This window comes from Scyliorhinus canicula, chromosome 10, assembly GCF_902713615.1.
Source record: "Scyliorhinus canicula chromosome 10, sScyCan1.1, whole genome shotgun sequence".
Lineage (NCBI taxonomy): Eukaryota > Metazoa > Chordata > Chondrichthyes > Carcharhiniformes > Scyliorhinidae > Scyliorhinus > Scyliorhinus canicula.
Genome location: NC_052155.1, coordinates 177323529 through 177345980, shown reverse-complemented (window position 1 = coordinate 177345980; position 22452 = coordinate 177323529). Strand labels below are relative to the sequence as shown.

General features: G+C 46.0%; 1 protein-coding gene across 1 annotated transcript in view; it reads right to left on the bottom strand.

Annotated features, from left to right (window-relative positions):
• zgc:101569 (uncharacterized protein LOC449822 homolog) overlaps positions 1-20307 on the bottom strand; it is a 34818-nt gene extending 14511 nt beyond the window's left edge. Inside the window, 5 exon segments of the mRNA XM_038808486.1 lie at positions 2220-2329; positions 2331-2358; positions 2449-2520; positions 10102-10261; positions 20110-20307. Coding sequence (XP_038664414.1) covers positions 2220-2329; positions 2331-2358; positions 2449-2520; positions 10102-10261; positions 20110-20307 — 568 coding nt within the window.
• Between the last annotated feature and the right edge of the window lie 2145 nt (positions 20308-22452).

Here is a 22452-nt window from a genome sequence, read left to right as displayed (position 1 = left end):
CGCTAAGGGAAAGCAGAATTTAAAAAATATATAAATCTAGAGAACCCAATTATTTTTTCCAATTAAGGGGCAATTTAGCGTGGCCAATCCACCTACCCTGCACATCTTTTGGGGTTGTGGGAGTGAAACCCACACAGACACGGGGAGAACGTGCAAACGCCACACGGACAGTGCCGGGGCTGGGATTGAACCTGGGTCTTCAGCGCCGTGAGATAGCAGTGCTTACCACTGCACCACCATGCTGCCCTCAGGGAAGCCATAATTCTGAGACAAGATTTTAAAGCATATTTTCGAGAGTGAATTTTGGAAACTCTCGTGACAATCATCTGGGGGAATTCTGAGGAGACATTCAACACATCTTCATTTGGGGTTTAGAGTGGAGAGTGTATTTACCCACATTCATCTTGTGTGCTTAAATGGGACTATGTGTTTGTGAGACTGTAGATTGACAGATACTTTGCAATCCGCATTAATCCTGAAACCTGTGTGTAATTGTTAAACTAAGAGGGGAGTAGAGGTCTATTGTATCATAATCTAATTTTTTCATGTTTAATAAATGTTATTTTTCTTGCTAAAACTAATTAGAAGTCCTTTGACTCGAGGATGAGCCGATTCTTTGAAGGAGTTGAAGATGTGTGTGAACGTTGCGGGGGGCGGGGGGGGGGGGGGGGGCTAATTACGTTCATATGTTTTGGTCCTGTCCAAAGCTGGAGGATTACTAGAAGGAGGTTTTCAGGGTAATTTCTAAAGTGGTGCACGTGAAACTGGACCCGGGTCCCTGGGAGGCCATAGTCGGGGTGTTGGACCGGCCAGGGTTGGAAACGGGTGTGGAGGCAGATGTTGCAGCCTTCGCCTCGTTGATCACCCGAAGGCGGATCCTGATGGGTTGGAGAGCAACCTCTCCACCCTGTGCCCTGGTGTGGCGGGGGGACCTGTTGGAATCTTGACTCTTGAGAAGGTTCAGTTTGAACTGAGGGGAAGGATGGAGGGGTTCTACAATTCATGGGCATTATTCATTATGCACTTTCAAGAACTGGATAACATTGAACATTAGTTGGGGAGGGGGGTGTGTGGGAGGGTTGCGGGGAGGGGGGCTGTGGGTGATAATGGTGACTATGGGTGATTCCTGATTCCTTTTTGTCAGTTGTTTATGTGAACATGCGGGCGAATGTTTGGGGTTTGGTGGGAGGATGGGATCGTTGTTATTGATATGGGGATTGACATATTTGTCACTGATTATTGTTTATTGTTGGTGGGTGTAAATTTAGGAGAAAATGCAAAAAAGGAGAATAAAGAAATATTTTAAAAGATGTCCTCTGACTCTATTCCTCCATGTTTTATAAGAAAAAGAAAAGTTTTGGTCTTTTGAACCAGGGTTCCTTTCTGGAACCTTCCATTCAGTTATAACATCAACTGGGATTGTAACACAAATGTCAGACTCTATCTATCAACCCATTTAAGTCCCAGTGCTGCCAACATATTCCTCTGTCAGTTCCATTATGCCGTCACATTTTAAGAGTGTATGTTTACTAAATAATTACCGCCTGGTGTAGTAAAAAGCTAGTGTTGAAGTCAGCACATTGTGTTGACTGGCACTTCAAATGTTTCTGGTTTATATGGTGCAGTGAGCAGAGTAGATGTAACAGCAGTACCGAGAGAAGTGAAAATGTTGCTGTTACTGTCCCAGCTGGTAACTCGCTACAGGGTTGGGGGGAGACACAGCACATGACTCAAGTGCTGCTGAGCATGGTGAAGTTAAACCGAGCAGAAAAACAGAACACTTTTAACTGCGCTGCCATGTTTTCCAATCGGATCCGAAAACAATGTACAGAAATATTTGTGCTCGGAATTTTCCCACATCACAAAATTGGATGGGTAAATTTTACCTTTCCCAGCAGTTCACAAAACTCACATTTGGAATGAGAGAACTAATTGTATTTTCACATGTTTTTAGTTTAAGCATGAAAATTCCACACACCCCCCATTGTATTTTACTAAAAGCTTAGTGATAGGACTGGATGGTATTTCAATGTTACAACTTAAATGGTGTATAGCCAAATACTGGTAAGCCCTTTAATCATCCCCAATACAATTTAACCTGGATATGACTGATTGGTTCTTTCTACATTAGATGTAATGACAGCAACGACATGTAATGTTAGCCAACTGCAATTTAGTTCATTTTCCTTTGATAAACCAAGGACCATACAAATCTTAACCATTTTGGACGATGCAATTGGCAAACCCAAACTCATAAGCTTCTTACGCACTAATCGGATGGCAAGTCAAAATAAGGTCCAATGCATTGGACAACTCAATTAGCTGAGGTTACTGTGCTTCCATCAATTTGTGGAACACCTGGGGGAGGGAAATAGAGATGGCATTTTATACAGCTACCATGCTACTGTGAATAAAAGGTACAGTCTTCTGTTCAGCTTCCAAACTTACCAAACTGTCTGCAGAATACTCCCATGATAGCACTATTTTCAATCACACACAAATCAGCCAACAGAGCGAGTTCTGGTCCGCATAACTAATTTACATAGAATTTACAGTGCAGAAGGAGGCCACCTGGCCCATCAAGGCCGCACCGGCTCCTGGAAAGAGCACCCTACCCAAGCCCACACCCCCACCCCATCCCCACAACCCAGCAACCCCACCCAATACTAAGGGCAATTTTGGCTACTATGGGCAATTTAGCATGGCCAATCCACCTAACCTGCACATCTTTGGACTGTGGGAGGAAACCGGAGCACCCGGAGGAAACCCACGTGGACACGGGGAGAATGTGCAGACTCCGCACAGACAGTGACCCAAGCCAGGAATCGAATCATGCCGGCGATCACTGGCTTCTAAAACGTCACTTGGCACGGGCCCGATCAAGAGCAGAAAGTTTATGGGCGATGTTCTTAGTGACGGGACACAGCCCGCTGTTGGCCGGCAGTGGGATCTTCCAGTTCCGCCACTGACAATGGGTTTTCCCATTGAATCCACCCCATGTCACCGGGAAACTTATGGAGGCGGTGCACTGTCGACGGGACTGAAAGATCCTGCCATCGTGAAGAGCCGGAAGATCACACTATCTGGGGGTCAAGAAAAAGCTACATTTCAGGAAATACGCAGCAGATCAGAAAACACGTAAAGTTTTCTGTGTAAAACCATTTCCATTCATGTAGCAACAACAAAAATACCTTGCATTTATAGAGCATATTTAATGCGGTAGAATATCCCGAGGTACTTCACAGGAGTGTTACCAAACTAAATATCACAGTGAACCACGCAATGGAATATTGCAACAAGGGCCGAATATCTCGGTCAAAGGGATAGTTTTTTGGGAATGTCTTTAAGGAGGCGAGGGAAGCGAAGAGGTTCAGAGAGGGAAGTCCAGAGCTCAGGCCCTGGGTAGGTAAAGAAACAGTTGCTATTGGTGGAGCAAGTAAAACTGGGGGTACATGGATGCCAAGTGCAGTCACCCAGGAGGGCGAGGAGGCCGTCACAGGGATTTGGAGGGGCGAAGCCATGAAGGGATTTGAAAACAAGGATTAAACTGTAATTACATATACATAGAATTTATAGTGCAGAAGGAGGCTATTCGGCCCATCGAGTCTGCACCGACTCCTGGAAAGAGCACCCTACCCAAGGTTAACACCTCCACCCTATCCCCATAACCCAGTAACCCCACCCAACACTAAGGGCAATTTTGGACGCTAAGGGCAATTTAGCATGGCCAATCCACCTAACCTGCATAGCTTTGGACTGTGGGAGGAAACCGGAGCACCCGGAGGAAACCCACGCACACACGGGGAGGATGTGCAGACTCTGCACAGATAGTGACCCAAGCCGGAATCAAACCTGGGACCCTGGAGCTGTGAAGCGATTGTGCTATCCATAATGCTACCGTGCTGCCCAGAATGGTGAGCATTTACTCAGGCAGGGGTCAATTGAGGTCAGTGAGCACTGGACTGATGGATGACTGGAAGGCACCAAAGGTTTGGATCAGTTTAGGTTTACTGAAGATGGGAAATGGGAGGCTGACCAGGGCTACATTGGCAGAGTCATGTCTGGCGAGATAGTGGGCAGCACGGTGGCGCAGTGGTGAGCATTGCTGCCTCATGGCGCTGAGAACCCAGGTTCGATCCCGGCTCTGGGTCACTGTCCGTGTGGAGTTTGCACATTCTCCCCGTGTCTACATGGGCTCCGCCCCCACAACCCAAAGATGTGCAGTGGCAGCACGGTAGCATTGTGGATAGCATAATCGCTTCACAGCTCCAAGGTCCCAGGTTCGATTCCGGCTTGGGTCGCTGTCTGTGTGGAGTCTGCACATCCTCCCCGTGTGTGCGTGGGTTTCCTCCGGGTGCTCCGGTTTCCTCCCACAGTCCAAAGATGTGCAGGTTAGGTGGATTGGCCATGATAAATTGCCCTTAGAGTCCAAAATTGCCCTTAGTGTTGGGTGGAGTTACTGGGTTATGGGGATGGGGTGGAGGTGTTGACCTTGGGTAGGGTGCTCTTTCCAAGAGCCGGTGCAGACTCGATGGGCCGAATGGCCTCCTTCTGCACTGTAAATTCTATGTAATTCTATGTAGGTGGATTGGCCATGCTAAATTGCCCCTTAATTGGAAAAAAAATCAATTGGGTACTCTAAATTTAAAAGAAAAATGTCTGGCGGGGTAAAGGCATGGATGGATTTTTTTAATGAATTTCGAGTACCCAATTATTGCAAGGCAATAAGGTTTCAGAACAGACTTCTGGATTGCGCAGCCTGTTTGCTGAAGGCTGTAGAGACTTCACTTCAATTTTAAACAAATTTAGGAAAGAGATAGTGACCCTGGAGAGGGTGCAGAAAAGATTTACCAGAATGATTCCGGCTTGGGTCACTGTCAGTGCGGAGTCTGCACGTTCTCCCCGTGTGTGCGTGGGTTTCCTCCGGGTTCTCCGGTTTCCTCCCACAGTTCAAAGATGTGCAGGTTAGGTGGATTGGCCATCATAAATTGCCCTTAGTGTCCAAGATTGCCCTTAGTGTTGGATGGGGTTACTGGGTTATGGGGATAGGGTGGAGGTGTTAACCTTGGGTAGGGTGCTCTTTCCAGGAGCCGGTGCAGACTCGATGGGTCGAATGGCTTCCTTCTGCACTGTAAATTCTATGATAATGACGCCAGAGTTGAAGAGTTTCAGTTGGATAGAATAGAGAAGTCAGGTTAATTCTCCTTCGGGCAGGGAGGTTTTCAAAATTATGAAGGGTTTTGATAGAATGGATAGAGAGAAATTAGTTCCACTGGTGGAGGGTCAAAAACTAGAGGACACAAATTTAAAATAATTGGCAAAAACCAAACAAAACAGGGGGTTGATGAGGAAAACTTTCAACAGTAACTTTCAAAAAGACAATTGAATCGTTACTGAAAACATATTGCAGGACTGTGGAATGGGAACAATAGTTCTTTCAGAGAGCCAGCACAGGAATGATAGACCAAATGGCCTCCTTTTCTACAGTATTATTCCACAACTCTATGATAAAGGAAGCAAGGCCATGGAGTGACTTGAAGATAAAGGGGTGACAGTGATGAAACCAGACAGCATCAAATCAGCTCCACGTTTGACGCAGTGTCTGATATTTAGTCCATTTCATTGACTGCAATAGAATTATCCGGAGCAGTGTTTAATGGGTGTCCAATCCAATATCACTCATTTTGCCTCAGCACCCGAGATGAACTTCTAACCTGAGTGTGTTAAAGGTGATGTTGTTTGTGTTTATTCAAAGTGTTGGTTCCAATACACAGGAGGAGGCACTGAAATTCGGTCAATATACTTTAACATCACGCCAGTGTTCTGATAAATTCCAATGTGGATCCACGGCAAGAACAATAATCAATCTCCTCATTTCAGATGCCTCGCTGTTCTGCATCCATCCAGCATTTCGTGCTAATTTCAGATTTCCAAGAGCTTGCAAGATGTTTATTTTAAGCTTGTGACCGTGCACTCAGTTAGAAGATGCTTTACAACAATCACAGGACCATAAAAAGGCAACTAAAGGAAAAAAGAATATTTTCTGTGTAAAAATTAAATTCCAGGATCGGTCTAAAATCTGAATGGGGACACTGAAACTGAGAAAGGGCAGGACTTCTATCCACCACAGGTCATGACAGTGACCACGCTGAAATTGCAGGTTGCCTAAGCTCAGCCCACGTTGACAGTTACGATGGACGAAATTTACCGCAGGGCAAGTGGGGACTGATTGAAAGCAAGCACTGAGAGTGAAACAAACAGGGTGGCTACCAGATTGAAGGAATGGGCAATGAACATCAGGGAGCTAGAGTTTGGTATCCTCCTAATAGAGTAGTAGAGCTGGGGGGTTAGACTGTTTGGTGACTGCAAGTTCACTTCCAAGCCATGTAGCGTTCTGAGTTGGGAATGTATTCGCTCCCTGACAGCACCAGTGGCGGGCAACCGAGGCGAGTGAGTGGGTCGTAAGAGTGGCTCTTCTTTATCTCAGTGAGCAACAAGACTGAAATCAGGCTTGTTTGCTAACCATAACCCCATGAATAAGATTAAATGCATTTAATATACGTCAAATATTTTGTAACGAGTTATAGAAAATGCTGGATTCTCCAGTCCCTATCCGCATGTTTCTCGGCGGAGCGCCGTTCGCTGGTGACCTGATTCTCTGTTCCTGTCCCAGCCAGTGGGATTTCCCATTGAACACACCCCACATCGCCGGGAAAACCAAGGGCGGGGGCGCACTGCCGGCGGGAACAGAGAATGCCAACAGTTGGAGAATTCCAGCCCATACATTGATTCATTATCAATGACCACTAAAGTGAGGTTGTAGTCCAATTGAAGGCTTTAATAAGCTAGATGTTTCCCCCAGCAGCTCAGGTACAGAAAGGAAGCTGCTGGGGCTGCACGGGCTCTTATACCCCGCCTTGCAGGGTGGAGCTACCATACAGTCTCGACCAGTAGACAACATGCATTATCCACCAATGGTGTTCCAGCATTACTAGGTACCGTAATACCTCTAACCAGACTACCACATACATTAATTGAGCTGTCATTAATTTTAAATGGTAAAAACATTAACGGCGTTCAAGATACATTAATGGCGTTCAAAAGGCACCTCGACAAATACATGGATAGGATGGGTGTAGAGGGACACGGCACAAGGAAGCTTTGAGGGTTTTGGCCAAGGGTGGTATCATGACCGGTACAGGCCTAACGGGCCGAAGGGCCTGTTCCCGCGCTGTATTGTTCTCTGTTCAAAAGAAATATTGACACTTTGGGCACAGAGGAAACGCACGGCTCTCACGGTCAATGTTGTGAGCAATCGGCACGCACTTCACTTCAATTGCCTTCGCTTTACGCATGAATCACTTCACTCTTACCGGTAGGAAAAAAACGACTGTACGGTAGCTCCGCCCTGCAAGGCGGGGTATAAGAGCCCGTGCAGCCCCAGCAGCTTCCTTTCTGTGGTTCAAGAAGGTGGCTTACCATTACCTTCTCAAGGGCAACTGCGGATGGACACTAAATGCCAGTGATGCTCATTCTCACAAGAATGAACAAGAGGAAAGCTTCTGGTAAGCAGTTTGCAGTGAGAGGGAACTTTGGCACTTATGATCTCCAGGATTCATATGCAGTTCCAAAAGAAAATGAACCTTATGGTAGTTAAGATAAGCTATGAGCTGTTCTACAAGGGGTCCTGTAGAAAAACATGCACTGACATCCAGGTTTCATCGCTGACCCCAACAACTTTCCACCAATTTCCTCAGACTTTACCTCAGGTAGGTGTAGTACCAACAGTAGCCACTGTCTCCCTGGAAGCACTGCTGAGCAATGATGAGCTGCTGCCCTCGGATTTGTCGGCAACTCTCGGTGGGCAGGACATATACCTGTGCGGGGGGGAGAGGTCCTTGTTTCTGGAGAAGGCCGGCCTGTCCAGTTAAGTGATCATCAAGGCCATGTTGTCTCATTGTACAGCAATCCAGTCAGTCCCTTTCCCCTGTGCTCTCTCCCAAAGCCCTAGGGGTTCATTTATCTCAAGTGTGCTCCCAATCCCCTTTTGAAATCATCTCTACATCCGGCACTCTCTAGACAGCGAGCTCCAGATTATTGCAAATTGCTGCTTAAAAACGTTCTTCCTCCCCTCCTTCCAACCCTGACAAAAATGCCGAAAGCTTTCCTCATTCTCTTGTGCGCCTCCAATTTCCTTTGCCCCACTGACTTCCAAACCTGTGCGCCTCTCTGGCCTCTTCAAAGTCATTTTGAAAACCTACGTCTTTGACTAAAGTTTTGGTCCCCTATCCTAATGACTTCATGTGGCTCGCTGCCAAACTTAACTCCTGAAGAAAGGGACCACTGACAGTGACTCAAACAGTGAGATTGAGTTGGATAACACTCCTGTGAAGCACCTTGGACATTTTACTAAATTAAAGGCACTATATCAAGACAAGTTGTTGTTGTTGTACGTTTTATTATTAGAAACGCTTGCAAGAAGCTCCCGACACAGGTCCGCCTTCCTGGCTGGTAACTGAGCTGATAATATTGCCTCTTCCTGCTCCTTCGCCGCTGAGGTTTGCAATTGAGAGATTCTGTGGGTCGAAAGGCACAGTGAAAGTTGTGGCTGTTGCCCGACTTCTGACCAGGGAGCTAAGACGCAGGCAGTGAAATATTTCCGAGAGAAATGTTCCTCAAGTGTTGCAAGTGTTCACCCCGTTCCTGAGAAGCTACAGTACCCAGAATATTCTGCCACGATGAAGCCAAGAGTTGACAAACATCTCATAATAATAATCGCTTATTGTCACAAGTAGGCTTCAATGAAGTTACTGTGAAAAGCCCCTAGTCGCCACATTTCAGTCCATTGTATTAAACCAGCCCCTTAAGGCAGGAAACCTCAAAGCTAACAGTGTTACATTTCTTCAATTTTATACTGATGAAGCTATTGAATTATGATTCACCTTTAATGGCAATTCTGAGCTGCTGAATCAGCTTGAAAAATAAATCTTTTAAAAAATAAATTTAGAGTACCCAATTCATTTTTTCCAATTAAGGGGCAATTTAGCGCGGCCAATCCACCTAACCTGAACATCTTTGGGTTGTGGGGGCGAAACCAACGCGAACACGGGGTGAATGGGCAAACTCCACACGGACAGTGACCCAGGGCCGGGATCGAACCTGGGACCTCGGCGCCGTGAAGCAGCAGTGCTAGCCAATGCGCCACCGAGCTGCCCCATTTGAAAAATAAATCAGTGAGGAAAAAAGATGTTCGTGCCAGCGTCAGAGGGGAATAGCATCAGTGTGGGAAGTCAGATAGATGTCCAACAGCAATTTTCCTTGCCGAGGGAACATTTGAGCTGTTACAACACTCGCTGCCACTTTTGTTGCAATAATGAAGTCACCCCAAATCCTCACATAGTGAGATTCGAACACATTCTGTTGGATTATTAGTCCACTGACATAGTGTCGTGCAAATAATTTTAGACTGAGACTTTGAGCTTCGTTTCAGGAATTTATTAACACGATATCGTGGAGAGGCTACAATGGTTAATGACCATTCATCAGCACTCTGAGTTACAGGCAGAATACAGCAGATCTTTGTACCTGGAAATAAACAGCTTTCTGAAGTAAAACAACATCTGGTCTGGCCATGTTTATATTAAACAACGTTGAGAATGCTCTTGGTTTATTACCTCTCAACTGACGACGCCCAATAGTACGTATTTCTCGTCCTAGGCACAATAGGGTTAAATCTAAAAGCTGTTTTTAGCAGTACTTGGTACATCACCCATCATTTTAAGATACTGCTTAAAACAGTGTTAAAATATAGTCAAGCTATCCCAGCATGCTTTAGCAAGTGCTTTTTTATAATAGCAACTAATATTAATATATTCTCTCAGCGGGCAACTAATATTAATAATTCCTCACATTAATTTCCTTCCACACATAGTAAACAACACTACAGTGGTCCCTTTCTTCAATCTATTTGCGCTGTGTCAATGATGGGCCTTTGCATTTAGACTACAATATGACTGTAAGTAGTGTCAGGACATGAACCCCAAGGTCCTGGATTATCTGTGAGCAAAGCTATGGGAAATGCACTCGTTTTACTGAACAAACCTGTTCCATGTTGCGCAGCTGCTGTCTATGCTTTGTCCCTTTCAAATGTGGTGAATGCTTCTAATAGTTGTAGAGCTGTGTTCCTGTTTACAGCATTCCTTACTTCTGCACTGTCAAACCCAATGGTCATAATTAATCCATTCTTCTCAGACTTTCCCAGCTATAAAAAAGAACAATTTGATAAATTTTCATGAATAACCTCAGCTAGTACGGGAATTGAACCCGCGCTGCTGGCCTTATCCTGCATCATGAACCAGCTGTCTAGCCAAGTGAGCTAAACCTGCACCCGGATGTTATCTATGAAGGCCCCGCCTTCTCAACCTTGTCCCTCACCTGAGGTGTGGTGATCCTTGGGTTAAATCACCACCAGTCAGCTCTCCCCCCTTAAAGGGGAAAGCAGCCCATGGTCATCTGGGACTATGGCGACTTTACCGTACCTAGTAAATGTTCACTTTTACATTCTCACAAGAGAATGGCACACCTCATACTCATTTCTTTTATCATTTGAAATTCCATCTTGTGACATTTCCGAAGGAGATAAATGGATCAAATGTGTTCCGTCCCATTTTTGCTGCAAGCATTTATTCAGAAATCGCCACCTGCTCTGAAACGAGTCAGCCACAATTTTACGTCTGACCTTCGTTCAAGAAGGTTCCTCCTCGACCACCCCTCCTCCCCGCCTATTCTCAAAGCCTTCACTTGGATCACTTCTATCTGTCCCAAAGCATCACCAGCAGTGCCGTCTCCTTCACCTCCCACACCATTGCAGTTGATCTTTGAAGTGCATGTCAGCCACGCGCTCAGGTGGTAACGCATTCATCCCCTTGTCAAACAGTTTCCCCATGATGTGGAGATGCCGGCGTTGGACTGGGGTGAGCACAGTAAGAAGTCTTACAACACCAGGTTAAAGTCCAACAGGTTTGTTTCAAACATGAGCTTCGGAGCACTGCTCCTTCCTCAGGTGACTGGAGAGGTATAGTCCAGAAACATTTATATAGACAAAGTCAGAGATGCCAGACAATGCTTGGAATGCGAGCATTTGCAGGTAATCAAATCATTACAGATCCAGAGAGAGGGATAATCACAGGTTAAAGAGGTGTGAATTGTCTCAAGCCAGAACAGTTGGTAGGATTTTGAAAGTCCAGGCCAGATGGTGGGGGGTGGATGTAATGCGACATGAATCCAAGATCCCGGTTGAGGCCGCACTCATGCGTGTGGAACTTAGCTATAAGTTTTTGCTCAGCAATTCTGCGTTGTCGCGTGTCCTGAAGGCCGCCTTGGAGAACGCTTACCCGGAGATCAGAGGCTGAATACCCCTGACTGCTGAAGTGTTCCCCGACTGGAAGGGAACATTCCTGCCTGGTGATTGTCGCACGATGCCCGTTCATTCGTTGTCGCAGTGTCTGCATGGTCTCGCCAATTTGTTTCCCCATATGAATTGCCGCCAGCCATTAGCCAGCCAACATATCTACCCCCGTGAGTGTGACCCACTGCCTTCACACACCTATTGGAAAGTAAAAAGACTCAGAAGCCAATTGAATGATGCTTGTTGTCAGCCAAAGAAACCTTTTTAGGTGGATTTTTAATATTTTTATACCTGGCAAAAAGAAATGTTCAAAGAAAATGACAAAAAAAATGTTTTTTAAATGCCCCAATGATTGGGAGACTCCAGGCCAATTCTGGATGGTTGGCAACCCTAGTTTGGATGCTGCAAGTTTGCAAAATCTCTTTCCCACTGATTGGTTAAAAAACATTTCTCAGGGAAATAAATTGTGCACCAGCTCCATTATCTGGTACTTGCCGTCATTCATCTCTCAATGTTTTGGATGAATTCTCTAACTAATTCTGCGAGGTTGCATCAGAGGCTTTAAGGTCACTATTACTCCATCTTCCCTGTGGTATAAAAAGGGCAAATCAGGCACCAAAGAATCATTTTGTATTGTTATCATATAGCGGGTGGTTATTGCCAGATTGACCGAATCCCAAAGGGAAACTTGGGCAAGCTATCTCACCAATTTGCAAAAGATAGTGCTGAATATCACTTTTGGTGACATTGAATATTAAATTAAAACATTATTAATGAAAGAAAATAAATTTGAAACACACAATGTTAAAACATTATTAATGAAGGAAATGAAAATTTAAACACTGAAGATTGCGTTTATACAGTTAGGAATTAGTCTTATAACCATTTCCATAAATAAAATTCAGAATTAAGTCAAATTCACAAATAAACACCCCTGTTAGGCAACAGCCTCTGTAGATACTCAATCTATAGAAATTCCAGTAATATTATCACAAGCCACTCATTGTTGCAGTATGAGCAATATTTCATAGGTCTTCTCTTTCTCTCACACTCAACAGTAGAAATCTAAAGCTTTAAAGAAAACCCTGTTGACTGGAACAAAGATACTTCTCTGGAGTTTCTGGAGATGGCTTAATTTGCTTCTTTCACAGCACTCTCAACATAGCACAACACAGCACACTCTTCAGGGTCTCACATGATCATTCTTCCAACACAGATTTCAGTCTTTCCTTAAATATGTTTTCCTCTTTCACCTTGAAAAGCCTTCTTTGGAAGTTACCTAATAAAAATCTTTCACGTGTTTCGAATGCTATTACTTTCACGTAAAATAAAATTGAAGCTTTGCTTTATTCATTTATATTAGCTGTAGATCTCCTTTTTATTTCTCTTTGAAATTCAAGAGCTAAAATCCAAATCCTCACTTATCTCCTAATGTAAATTTCTGCCCATGTTGTATTTACTTGTAACCCATCTTTGCATGGTCATCTCCACTTCAAGTACCTGCTTTTACACCTAGGCCCTTTTGATATTTAAAACTTGCAGCCTGTCTTTAGCTTAATTAAATTAGACACATGCACGTACATCTCCCACAAGCCTGCTTCACAATATACCACAGTAATATTGAAAAAAGGATATTTTCTTCAAAGTACAGACATAAAGAAGGCATTAGCCCATCTGTGGTAGTGCACCCCTTTTATAGGGGCAGACTTGATAGACCATGTGACCAGCTTGGGTCCAATCACACAGGAGCATGTGAACCCCAACCAATTGGGAGTTTATGCTGAGCCCTGGGAGAAGGGCTCCAGGTAGTGTGGGTCCTGGAGCATAACTGTTCAGACCTGTTATATTGTGTTCTGTGCCTCTTACTTAACTGCCTTTACCGTTCATCAATAAACCCCTTTGTTAACAACTGGAATGTCTCAAACCACCACATTGGCAACTAGGTAAAGGTTTTTTATTGGATCCAACAGACGTTGTGAATTGAGGGGGGAAGGAAGGACCTTATGTCCCAAAACCTCTTTAAAACTGCCTCCAGGTTAGACATGTGTTTTTCAGGGGTAGTGCCAGTGACTAACATGTTGTCATGGTAGACAATCACATGGGAATTTCCTGGAGGAGATTTTCCGTTATGTGCTGGAAAATAGCTCAAGCTGAAGTGATGCCGAATGGCAGCCTTGTGTACCGAAAGAGGGTATTTCTTGTGGCAAATCTCTGAGACTCATCGTCCAATTCTAGCTGCAGGTAGGCATGACTAAGGTCCAATTCTGAATTGGTAATCGCCCCACCAGCTTAGCACAGGACGGAGAAGCTGACTTCCACCCCAGGAGGACCACCTGCGAGCAATAAGCGAGGCGAAGGCTAAAACATCTGCCCCCACTCCCATCTGCAGCTCCGGCAAGTTCGACACCCCAAATGGGGTCCCCCGCAGACTGGGCTCCAAATCTATGTGCAGGATCGGCGACATGGTGCTGAAGAACCACCTCCAAAATTCCTCAAACACAGGGCAGGACTAGAACATGTGCACAAGATTGGCCCGGCCTCTCCCATACCGCTGACAAATGTCCTCCGCCCCTTCAAACAACTGGCTCATCCACAACCTCACCCGGTGTGCTCTATGTACCACCTTTAACTCTACCAACCCCAGGCTCGCGCATGAAGTTGCGGCACTCGCCCTCCGCAGCACCTCACACCACAACTTCCCCACTGGTACCATCCCCAGCTCCTCCTCCCACTTGGCTTTATCTCCCTACAAAGATGCCCTATTCTCCTCCAAAATCCTCCCATAGATCGCCGACATGATCTCCCCCTCCCATCCCAACACCGACAGCATCCGCTCCAACAACGAGGAGGGAGGTGCCACCGGAAACGTCTGGAAAACCTTCTTCGTGAAATCCCACACTTGCATGAACCTAAAAACCTCCCTCCACGGGATCACAAACATCTGCCCTAACTCCTCCAAACCTGCAAACCGCCCATCTGGAAACACGTCCTTCATTTCCCTCACCCCTCGCTCCTCCCATCCCCGAAACCTAGCATCCAACCTTTCTGGCTCAAACCCAGAGTTCCCTCGGATCGGCACCTATGGCAACTCCGCCCCTAGCCTAATGTGCTGCTGAATCTGCCTCCATATCTTCAAGGGGCTTTTCACAGTAACTTCATTGAAGCCTACTTGTGACAATAAATGATTATTATTATTATTATTATTGTTATTATTATTATTATGTGGCCACTACCACCGGACTCCCTAAATATTTCCCTGAGGCAATTGGGAGCAGCACCGTTGCCAGCCCACATCTTGACCCCTTACAAGATTCTGGCCACATCCTCACCCACAAAGCCTCCGACTCCCTGCTCCAGCCCCGCACCTTCTCTGTGTTCGCCGCCCAATAATAATACATCAGGTTTGGAAGGGCCAGTCCCGCTAACTGCTGCCCTCTCTGAAGCACCATCCTCCTAATCATTGCTACCTTACCTGCCCACACAAACGACAAGATCAACCTTTCCACCCCCATAAAAATCATTTTCGACAAGAATGCGGGCAGGCATTGAAATAGAAATAAAAAACACGGCAAAATATTAATCTTAACCGCCTGCACCAAGCCTGTCAACAATGGGGGAAGACTCTCCCATCTCAATAGGTCCCTCTTGACCCTACGCACCAGACTTATGAAATTCCGGGTCACATGCACTTTCAAGTATCTAAAGTGAGTAGTTGCCACCCGAAATGGCAAACCCCCAAACAAAACATTCACTCTTTTCCAGGTTCAACTTCGAACCTGCAAACTCCCCAAGTCTCCGAAGCAGTCCCATTATATCCCCAATGAAGAACCCAGGTCAGAGATATACAATAACAGATCATCGGCATACAGGGACAGTCTATACTCTACCGCCACTCCTCACTATCCCCTTCCATTTATCTGAGCACCTCAGCGCTATGGCCAAGAGCCCTACTGCCAACACAAACAGGAGAGGTTGACATGGGGCACCCCTGCCTCATTCTCCTAAGTAACGGAATGTACCCTGAGTTCACCTCACTCGCGCGTGCACTCGCCTTCTGGTCCCTATACAGCAATTTAACCCACGCCACAAACTTGGGCCCAATCCCAAATATCTCCAACATTGCATATAAATAACTCCACTCCACACGATCAAAACCCTTCTCCTCATCCAGCACCACCACCACCTCCACTCCCTCCCTTCTGTCAGAGAAATCACCGCATTCAACAGATGCTGTAAGTTCGTCGACAACTGTCTGCCTTTTACGAACCCCGTCTGATCCTCCCCAATCAACCTCGGGACACACTCCTCCAACCTACACGCCAACTCTTTAGCCAAAATCTTGGCATCCACATTCAGCAGCGACACTGGCCTGTACGACCCACACTCCACGGGGTACTTATAGCAGCAATGAAAGGGCGCCATTGTCTTCAGCAGTGCCCCCTTAACCATCGCAACTTCAAACATCTCCACCAACAGCAGCGCCAATCTATCCAGAATTTTAAAATAAAACTCCATCGGAAACCCATCTGGCCCTGGTGCCTTACCCATCTGCATCTTCCCTATCGCCGCCCAAAACTCTTCTATCCCCATTGGTTCTACCCGCCAAGGTGAGTTGACCTGTAAGGATAATGTAATTCTGTAGGGATCACAAGTACTCGCTCTGCCTCCAGCCCGGGGGCCCATCCTATAAGAGCTACGTAGCACCGACTCAGGGCAGAAAAACAGAAGATGTTGATACACAGCTTTGGCCAGACATTGGTAAAGCTATTGAAGAATTGGTGCAACAGTGCCACCCTTGTAGTAGTCCTTGCCTCCGTCCGCCACCCTTCACCCTTGGGAATAGCCAGGTCTCCCGTGGACACGGTCCGGCCCATGTTGATATGGGCCCTTTTATGGGCAGGATGTTTTTAGTCCTGGTGGGTGGCCACGCTAAGTAGCTATCGGTTCAAGAGATAGGGACCATGACCTCAGCGGCCACAGTGAATATCTTGCACTGAGTATTTGCCATTCATGGACTTCCTGAATCCATTGTGACGGACAATGGCACTCCATTTACTGGCCATGGTTTACACTAGCTTTTGTACTAGCTAATGGCATATGACACACAAGGTGGGCCCCAAACCACCCATACCACCCAGCATCTAACGGATTGGCTGAGGTTCAGACCTTCAAGAGTGCAATGATAAAGCAATCTGATAAACCACTTCACCAGTGGTTGGCTAATTTTTTGTTGTTGTACAACTCAAACCACCCCTTCCCCCCCCCCTACTCCACCAACGGGGCCACACCCGCAGAACTGCCCGTGGACCGTGGGTTGAAAACCCGGTTGGATCTTTTGTTTCCAAATTTGGCGGGGAAGGTGGAGGGAGGTCACGCCTCCCAGAAGAGTCAACAGTCAGAAGCAAAGGGGCGGCAAGTTATTCTGAGTGGGAGACCGGGCTTTGGTCCATAATTTCACTTCAGGTCCTTGGTTGGAGGGACGGGTTGTGACCCAGTCGGCACCGGTTTTATAGGTGGTCAATGTCAACGGGGCGACCGTCCAAAAGCATGTCGACCACTTGCCCACCCCACCCCCCTTGCCCCAGCTTGGAATCAACAAATCTCACCAGTATTGTGAAGACTCCTGTAACTCCATCTCGCCAAAGGGAGCCAGGGGCTCCTGTATCTACTCAACCTGTTGCCCCAGTCGAGGCTGGTGAGGCCTGTTCACCTGTTATTGAGGTGGTGCCTTCTGAGGTGACACCAACTGTTGACAATTCGATTACCCAGAAGGTGGCTAAGCCTGTGGTGGGCTGTGACGTTCCCGGGAGGACCCGGAGATCGCTGGACTGAATGACTTTCTAATCGAGCCTCTTTCCCCTGTTGTCTCTTATAATGTTTGTAACTTCTGCACTTTTTTGGGCGGGATAGTTGTAATAAGGGACTTAAGGGGGAGGGATGGATGTGGTAGCACGGTTCCTTGAAGGGGACAGGATCGACTGACTACGGGATCGGCTCGGGGCCAATCACGTGGGAGCAAGCAAACCTCGGTCAATAGGGAATTTGCGCGGGGCCCTGGGGTCAGGACCCTGGGCAGTGTGGTCCCCGGAGCCGATGTGTGAAGACCTGTTGTATAATATTCTGTGCCTGTTACTTAACTGCCTTTGCCTTTCATCAATAAACCCCGTGTTAACTACTGGAAGCCTCCAGTGTATGTCTCGAGCCACCACACCATCATAGACTTCAAATCCATTTAAATCCAGAAAGGCGATTTCAATGTGGTGTCAGAGCAAATTCCTGCTTGGACGCAGCTGTAGCTCAGTGGGGAGGCACTCTCACCCGAGTCAGGATGGTGAATTCCCGCTCTCGGGACTTGAGCACAGAATACAAGCTGACAGATCTAGGCAACTTAAAACTGATGAAGCTTTGGAGGAATATCGGGAAGTAGGACAAATCTCAAACGCGCAATAAAGAGGGCCAAAAGGGGTCATGAAATATCTTTGGCTAACAGGGTTCAGGAAAATCCCAAAGCCTTTTATTCGTATATAAGGAGCAAGAAAGTAACTAGAGAAAGGATTGGCCCACTCAAAGACAAAAGAGGGAATTTATGCGTGGAGTCAGAGGAAATGGGTGAGATTCTGGAAGATGTGCGTGGAAAGTTTTTTACGCAGAGGGTGGTGGGTGCCTGGAACGCTTTGCCAGCGGAAGTGGTAGAGGCGGGCACGATAGCATCATTTAAGATGCATCTGGACAGATATATGAACGGGCGGGGAACAGAGGGAAGTAGATCTTTGGAAAATAGGCGACAGGTTTAGATAAAGGATCTGGATTGGCGCAGGCTGGGAAGGCCGAAGGGCCTGTTCCTGTGCTGTAATTTTCTTTGTTCTTTTGATATTTCCTGCACAGGACCAAGAGAGTGCTGCATGGCCAAAGAACTATTTAACGGATGAGAAATCAAGGCATACGCCTACAACAGACAGACGGCATTGGTTCAAGAAGGTAACACACCACCATCTTCTCAGGGGCAATCAGGGATGGACAATAAATACTGGCATGGCCAGCGATGATCCACATCTAGTGAATACATTTAAAAAATGAACCGAGCTCCCAGTAGGCGGATGTGAAAGATCCGAAGAGGAGGAGATCTCTCCCCCTGTGATGATACGCATAGCCAGTCATGTATATAGTGATAGACAAGACCTCCGACCAGCAGGTGGCAGTAGAGAATAATCACCTGCCACTTACCTCAAGGAGTTGATAGAGGTCTTTGCAGTGGATAGTCGCAATTTGTAGTTGCTCGTTATTAATTTATTATAGTTAGTAGTTTTGATCATATTCTTATAGTTATCTCTACCACACAATTGTTGTAGAATAAAACTTTAACGAGTCAAAGACCTAGATGTTCTTTAGTGTATTTATTCCAACTGGATGTAGCAACTAGAACACATGTAGGACCAATATTCAACAGAGTCATTTACATGTAAAAATGTTTTATTTCCAGAGCACCAGGATGTCTTTAACTAAAAATATAATAAGTTGAATGAGAAATAAGAAGAGAACAGTATACTCCTTCCTTCCAATATACTTTCAATGAACCTATCTAGCTTCTTTCTCTTTCTGTCTGGGCACATCTGTCCAGATGCGTTTCCATTAGGATGATCTGCTGACTTATGATATTTAACATTATAATGATGAAAATCAAAGCCCATCTCTGAAGCTGCACAGCCACTAGTGATCTTCTTCTTTGAACCAAACACGAATGTAAGGGCTCGGACGTCAGCCAACCAAGTTTAACTTTCTATCACACACGTAGTGGTAAAATTTTGTAACATATTGTTAGGAATTGGAGAAAAATAAGATTAAAGAAACACAGAAAGATTAGAGGTAGACATCTGGAGAAATGATGAGATGCCATTTTGTCCACCAGTGGATACCGAGTATTTTACATGTGTAACTAGAGAAAACAATGGGGCTATAGAGGTGGCAACTTCAAAGTGGAGCGAAAAGGAGATGGACACGTCTCTTTCAAAAGCTGACTTCACAGGGCGAATAGCATCAAAGGGAAAGAAATGGTTTAACTGTGGAGCCCTAACCAAGGGACAAGAGAGAGGGAGAGAGACAGCTAACATCAGAACTGCAGATGCAGTCTCCTGAAAGAAGTCGCCATTTTCTGCCTTTGCTGAACCTGAAGACTATCTCCCAGACGTGGCCACTGTAACCTGGTTGTGGTAATTATTTGCTGGATTTGGCTCTTAGAGTTACTTAATATTGGGTGTTGTTTGGGGAAAAAAGGAATTCTGTGAGGCACTGTGCCACCAAGCCGTCCTTCTTTACCTTTTGTTTATAATCTCCAAAATTCGAACGGATCCATCTACTTTTTGAGCTGACACAATGGGTGCAGCCCATTCACTGCTCTTTGCCTTCCCAATTGCCCTTGTTCTTTCAAATCTACTAAGCTCTTTACTCGCTGCTTCTAACTGTGCATAAGGCACTGGCCTAGCTTCGCAAAATGTCGGCTGTACATTGTCCTTTGTCTCAACTTTGGCCTTACTCAAAGGAGAGTTGGTGGAGCAGCTTCTCAATATCGGACAAACCCCTACTGAACACTACTGTAAATCACTTGGCCCAATTTAGCCAAGTTATCTTAAGCCAATGTTCTCCCCTTCTATTCATACCAATTACAAGTAATAGAATGCATCAGCATGATCCTCCCTCACACTGACTTGACCTAACTTTTTGGAATAACTAGTCAGTTTCGCGCCTGTTTTGTCTAAGAGAATGTGAATTAGGGACTTGTTCTCTCCGTCCGAGAAAACAATTTCAGCCGTATCAATAACAAAAGTAAGTTGTGAATCTCCAACTTTCATTTCCACTGTAGGTGCTGGAATTTTATCTCCAGTCCTCTTACTCTCATCTTCCATCGGCTGTTTTTATTGCTCTCTGGCTGAATACAATTCTGGAATTCCTGCTCAATAACATCAACTCTGTCTTCAGATCTATCAGTTGCACATTGGGGAACGTCCAGGCTCCTGAACTAGCTTTAGGTCCACCATGACATGGACCTGTTGCAAGGCTGTAACCTGGAGCATTCCGCCTTCCAATACTCCAGCGTACCATATGAATATGATTGACTTTTCCACAGGCCGAGCACTTTGACTGGAAGTGGGAGCATTTAGATGGTTGGTGACTACCATGGCAACAGTAACGTCTAAATTTCTGACTCAGACTGAACTTGGATCCTGCTGGAATCTGGTGGACCAATCCTGCTGGAAAATAACTTTCCTGCAGCCATTTCCTATGCCTTACTTCAGGCCTCCTTCCATGTCAGCTTATTACCTATAGTCTAGCACAGTGGTTAGCACTGTTGCTTCACAGCACCAGCGTCCCAGGTTCGATTCCCGGCTTTGGTCACTATCTATGCGGAGTCTGCACGTTCTCCCCGTGTCTGTGTGGGTGTCCTCCGGGTGCTCTGGTTTTCTCCTACAAAACCTGAAAGACGTGCTTGTTAGGTGAATTGGACATTCTGAATTCTCCCTCTGCGTACCCGAACAGGCGCCGGAGTGTGGCGACTAGGGGCTTTTCACAGTAACTTCATCGCAGTGTTAATGTAAGACTACTTGTGACAATAAAGGTTATTATATATATATTCCAAGGCTGGGCTTGGATTTGATTGATTTTTTAGGCGTCCTACGAAAGTGTCTTTCTTCAAGGTTGATTTCTAAATTCACACCATACTCACAGTGATGAGAGAGTTTCTTTAACTCGAGAATGTAATCTGCAATTCCCGTTTGGCAAGAGCTTCCTTTAACGCAACGAAGCTCTCAGTACAATGTCATTCTTAGTTGCACCATAAGAAGAGTACAGGGTCTAATTGATTTTAGTATATTGCATTGTACTAGCGTGTCTCAGACAACATTGGTTTACAAAACTAGATCAAAAGCATCTGGCCCCACCATGGTGAGGAAAAACATTAGGTTTAACATTATCTCCTATTTTTATTCACGTTTTGCCAAAACGTGCAAGCTTCATTTGTAATTATACCAGTCCTCTTTGTTGGGATTATCTTCCCCCATTGACCCCAAGTGTACCTTCAGTTCCATTTTGTGATTCAGTTATGTACCCTGTTGGTTCACTGAGCTGCCCCTGAACACAGTATACACTTGCAGCAAACTGCTTGATCCTTCCACCATATCAACTTTAGGAGTTCCAAAATGAAAGTGTGTGACAAGGGGCCGCCCCACATTTTTGCCCCAGCCTGCCAGCGGGATTCTCCGTTACGCTGGCTGGTCAATGGGGTTTCCCATTGTGGGGCCGTCGGGAAACCCCCGGGCACCGGCAAAACGGAGAACCACGCTAGCGGGGAATTCCACCCAGGTTCCAACCTGCTGCCAACTAGGAATTGAGAGCTAGTTGGCGGCAGGTTGGAATCTGGGCCTTGTCAAAGAACTGAGCTAATTTAGTCTATCCATCCGCCCCCCCCCCCTCCCCCAAGTGTGAGGCTGAGCAATTTAGCTCCCGTGTATCATTAAAATCCCCCTTCACTAACTCCCACCAGTGAAGATGGCATATCATCATGTCCAGATCGACAACTTCTGCAGAATGCTTTGCTGACCTTAGAATCATAGGTTCCCTACAGTGCGGAAGGAGGCCATTCGGCCTATCGAGTCTGTACCGGCCCACCGAAAGAGAACCCTACCTCAGCCCAATTCCCCACCCTATCCCCGTAACCCCACCTAGGGACAATTTAACTAGGCCAATCCATATCTTTGGCCTGTGGGAGGGAATTGGAGAACCCGGAGGAAACCCATGCGGTCACAGGAAGAATGTGCAAACTCCACACAGTCACCTGAGGTTGGAATCGAACCTGGGCCCCCGGTGCTGCGAGGAAGCAGTGCTAACCACTGTGCCTCCACAAATCCCAGCATTGTGCTTCATGTTCACCTCCATGAGAAACGGCAACAGAGAAAACCTGAACAGGGTCTGGGTCATTTTCCTTTGAACCTGCAGATCACCAAGTGCTGCAATATTAAAAGCCACCACCGGATGGCATTGCAGAACTATCAGAT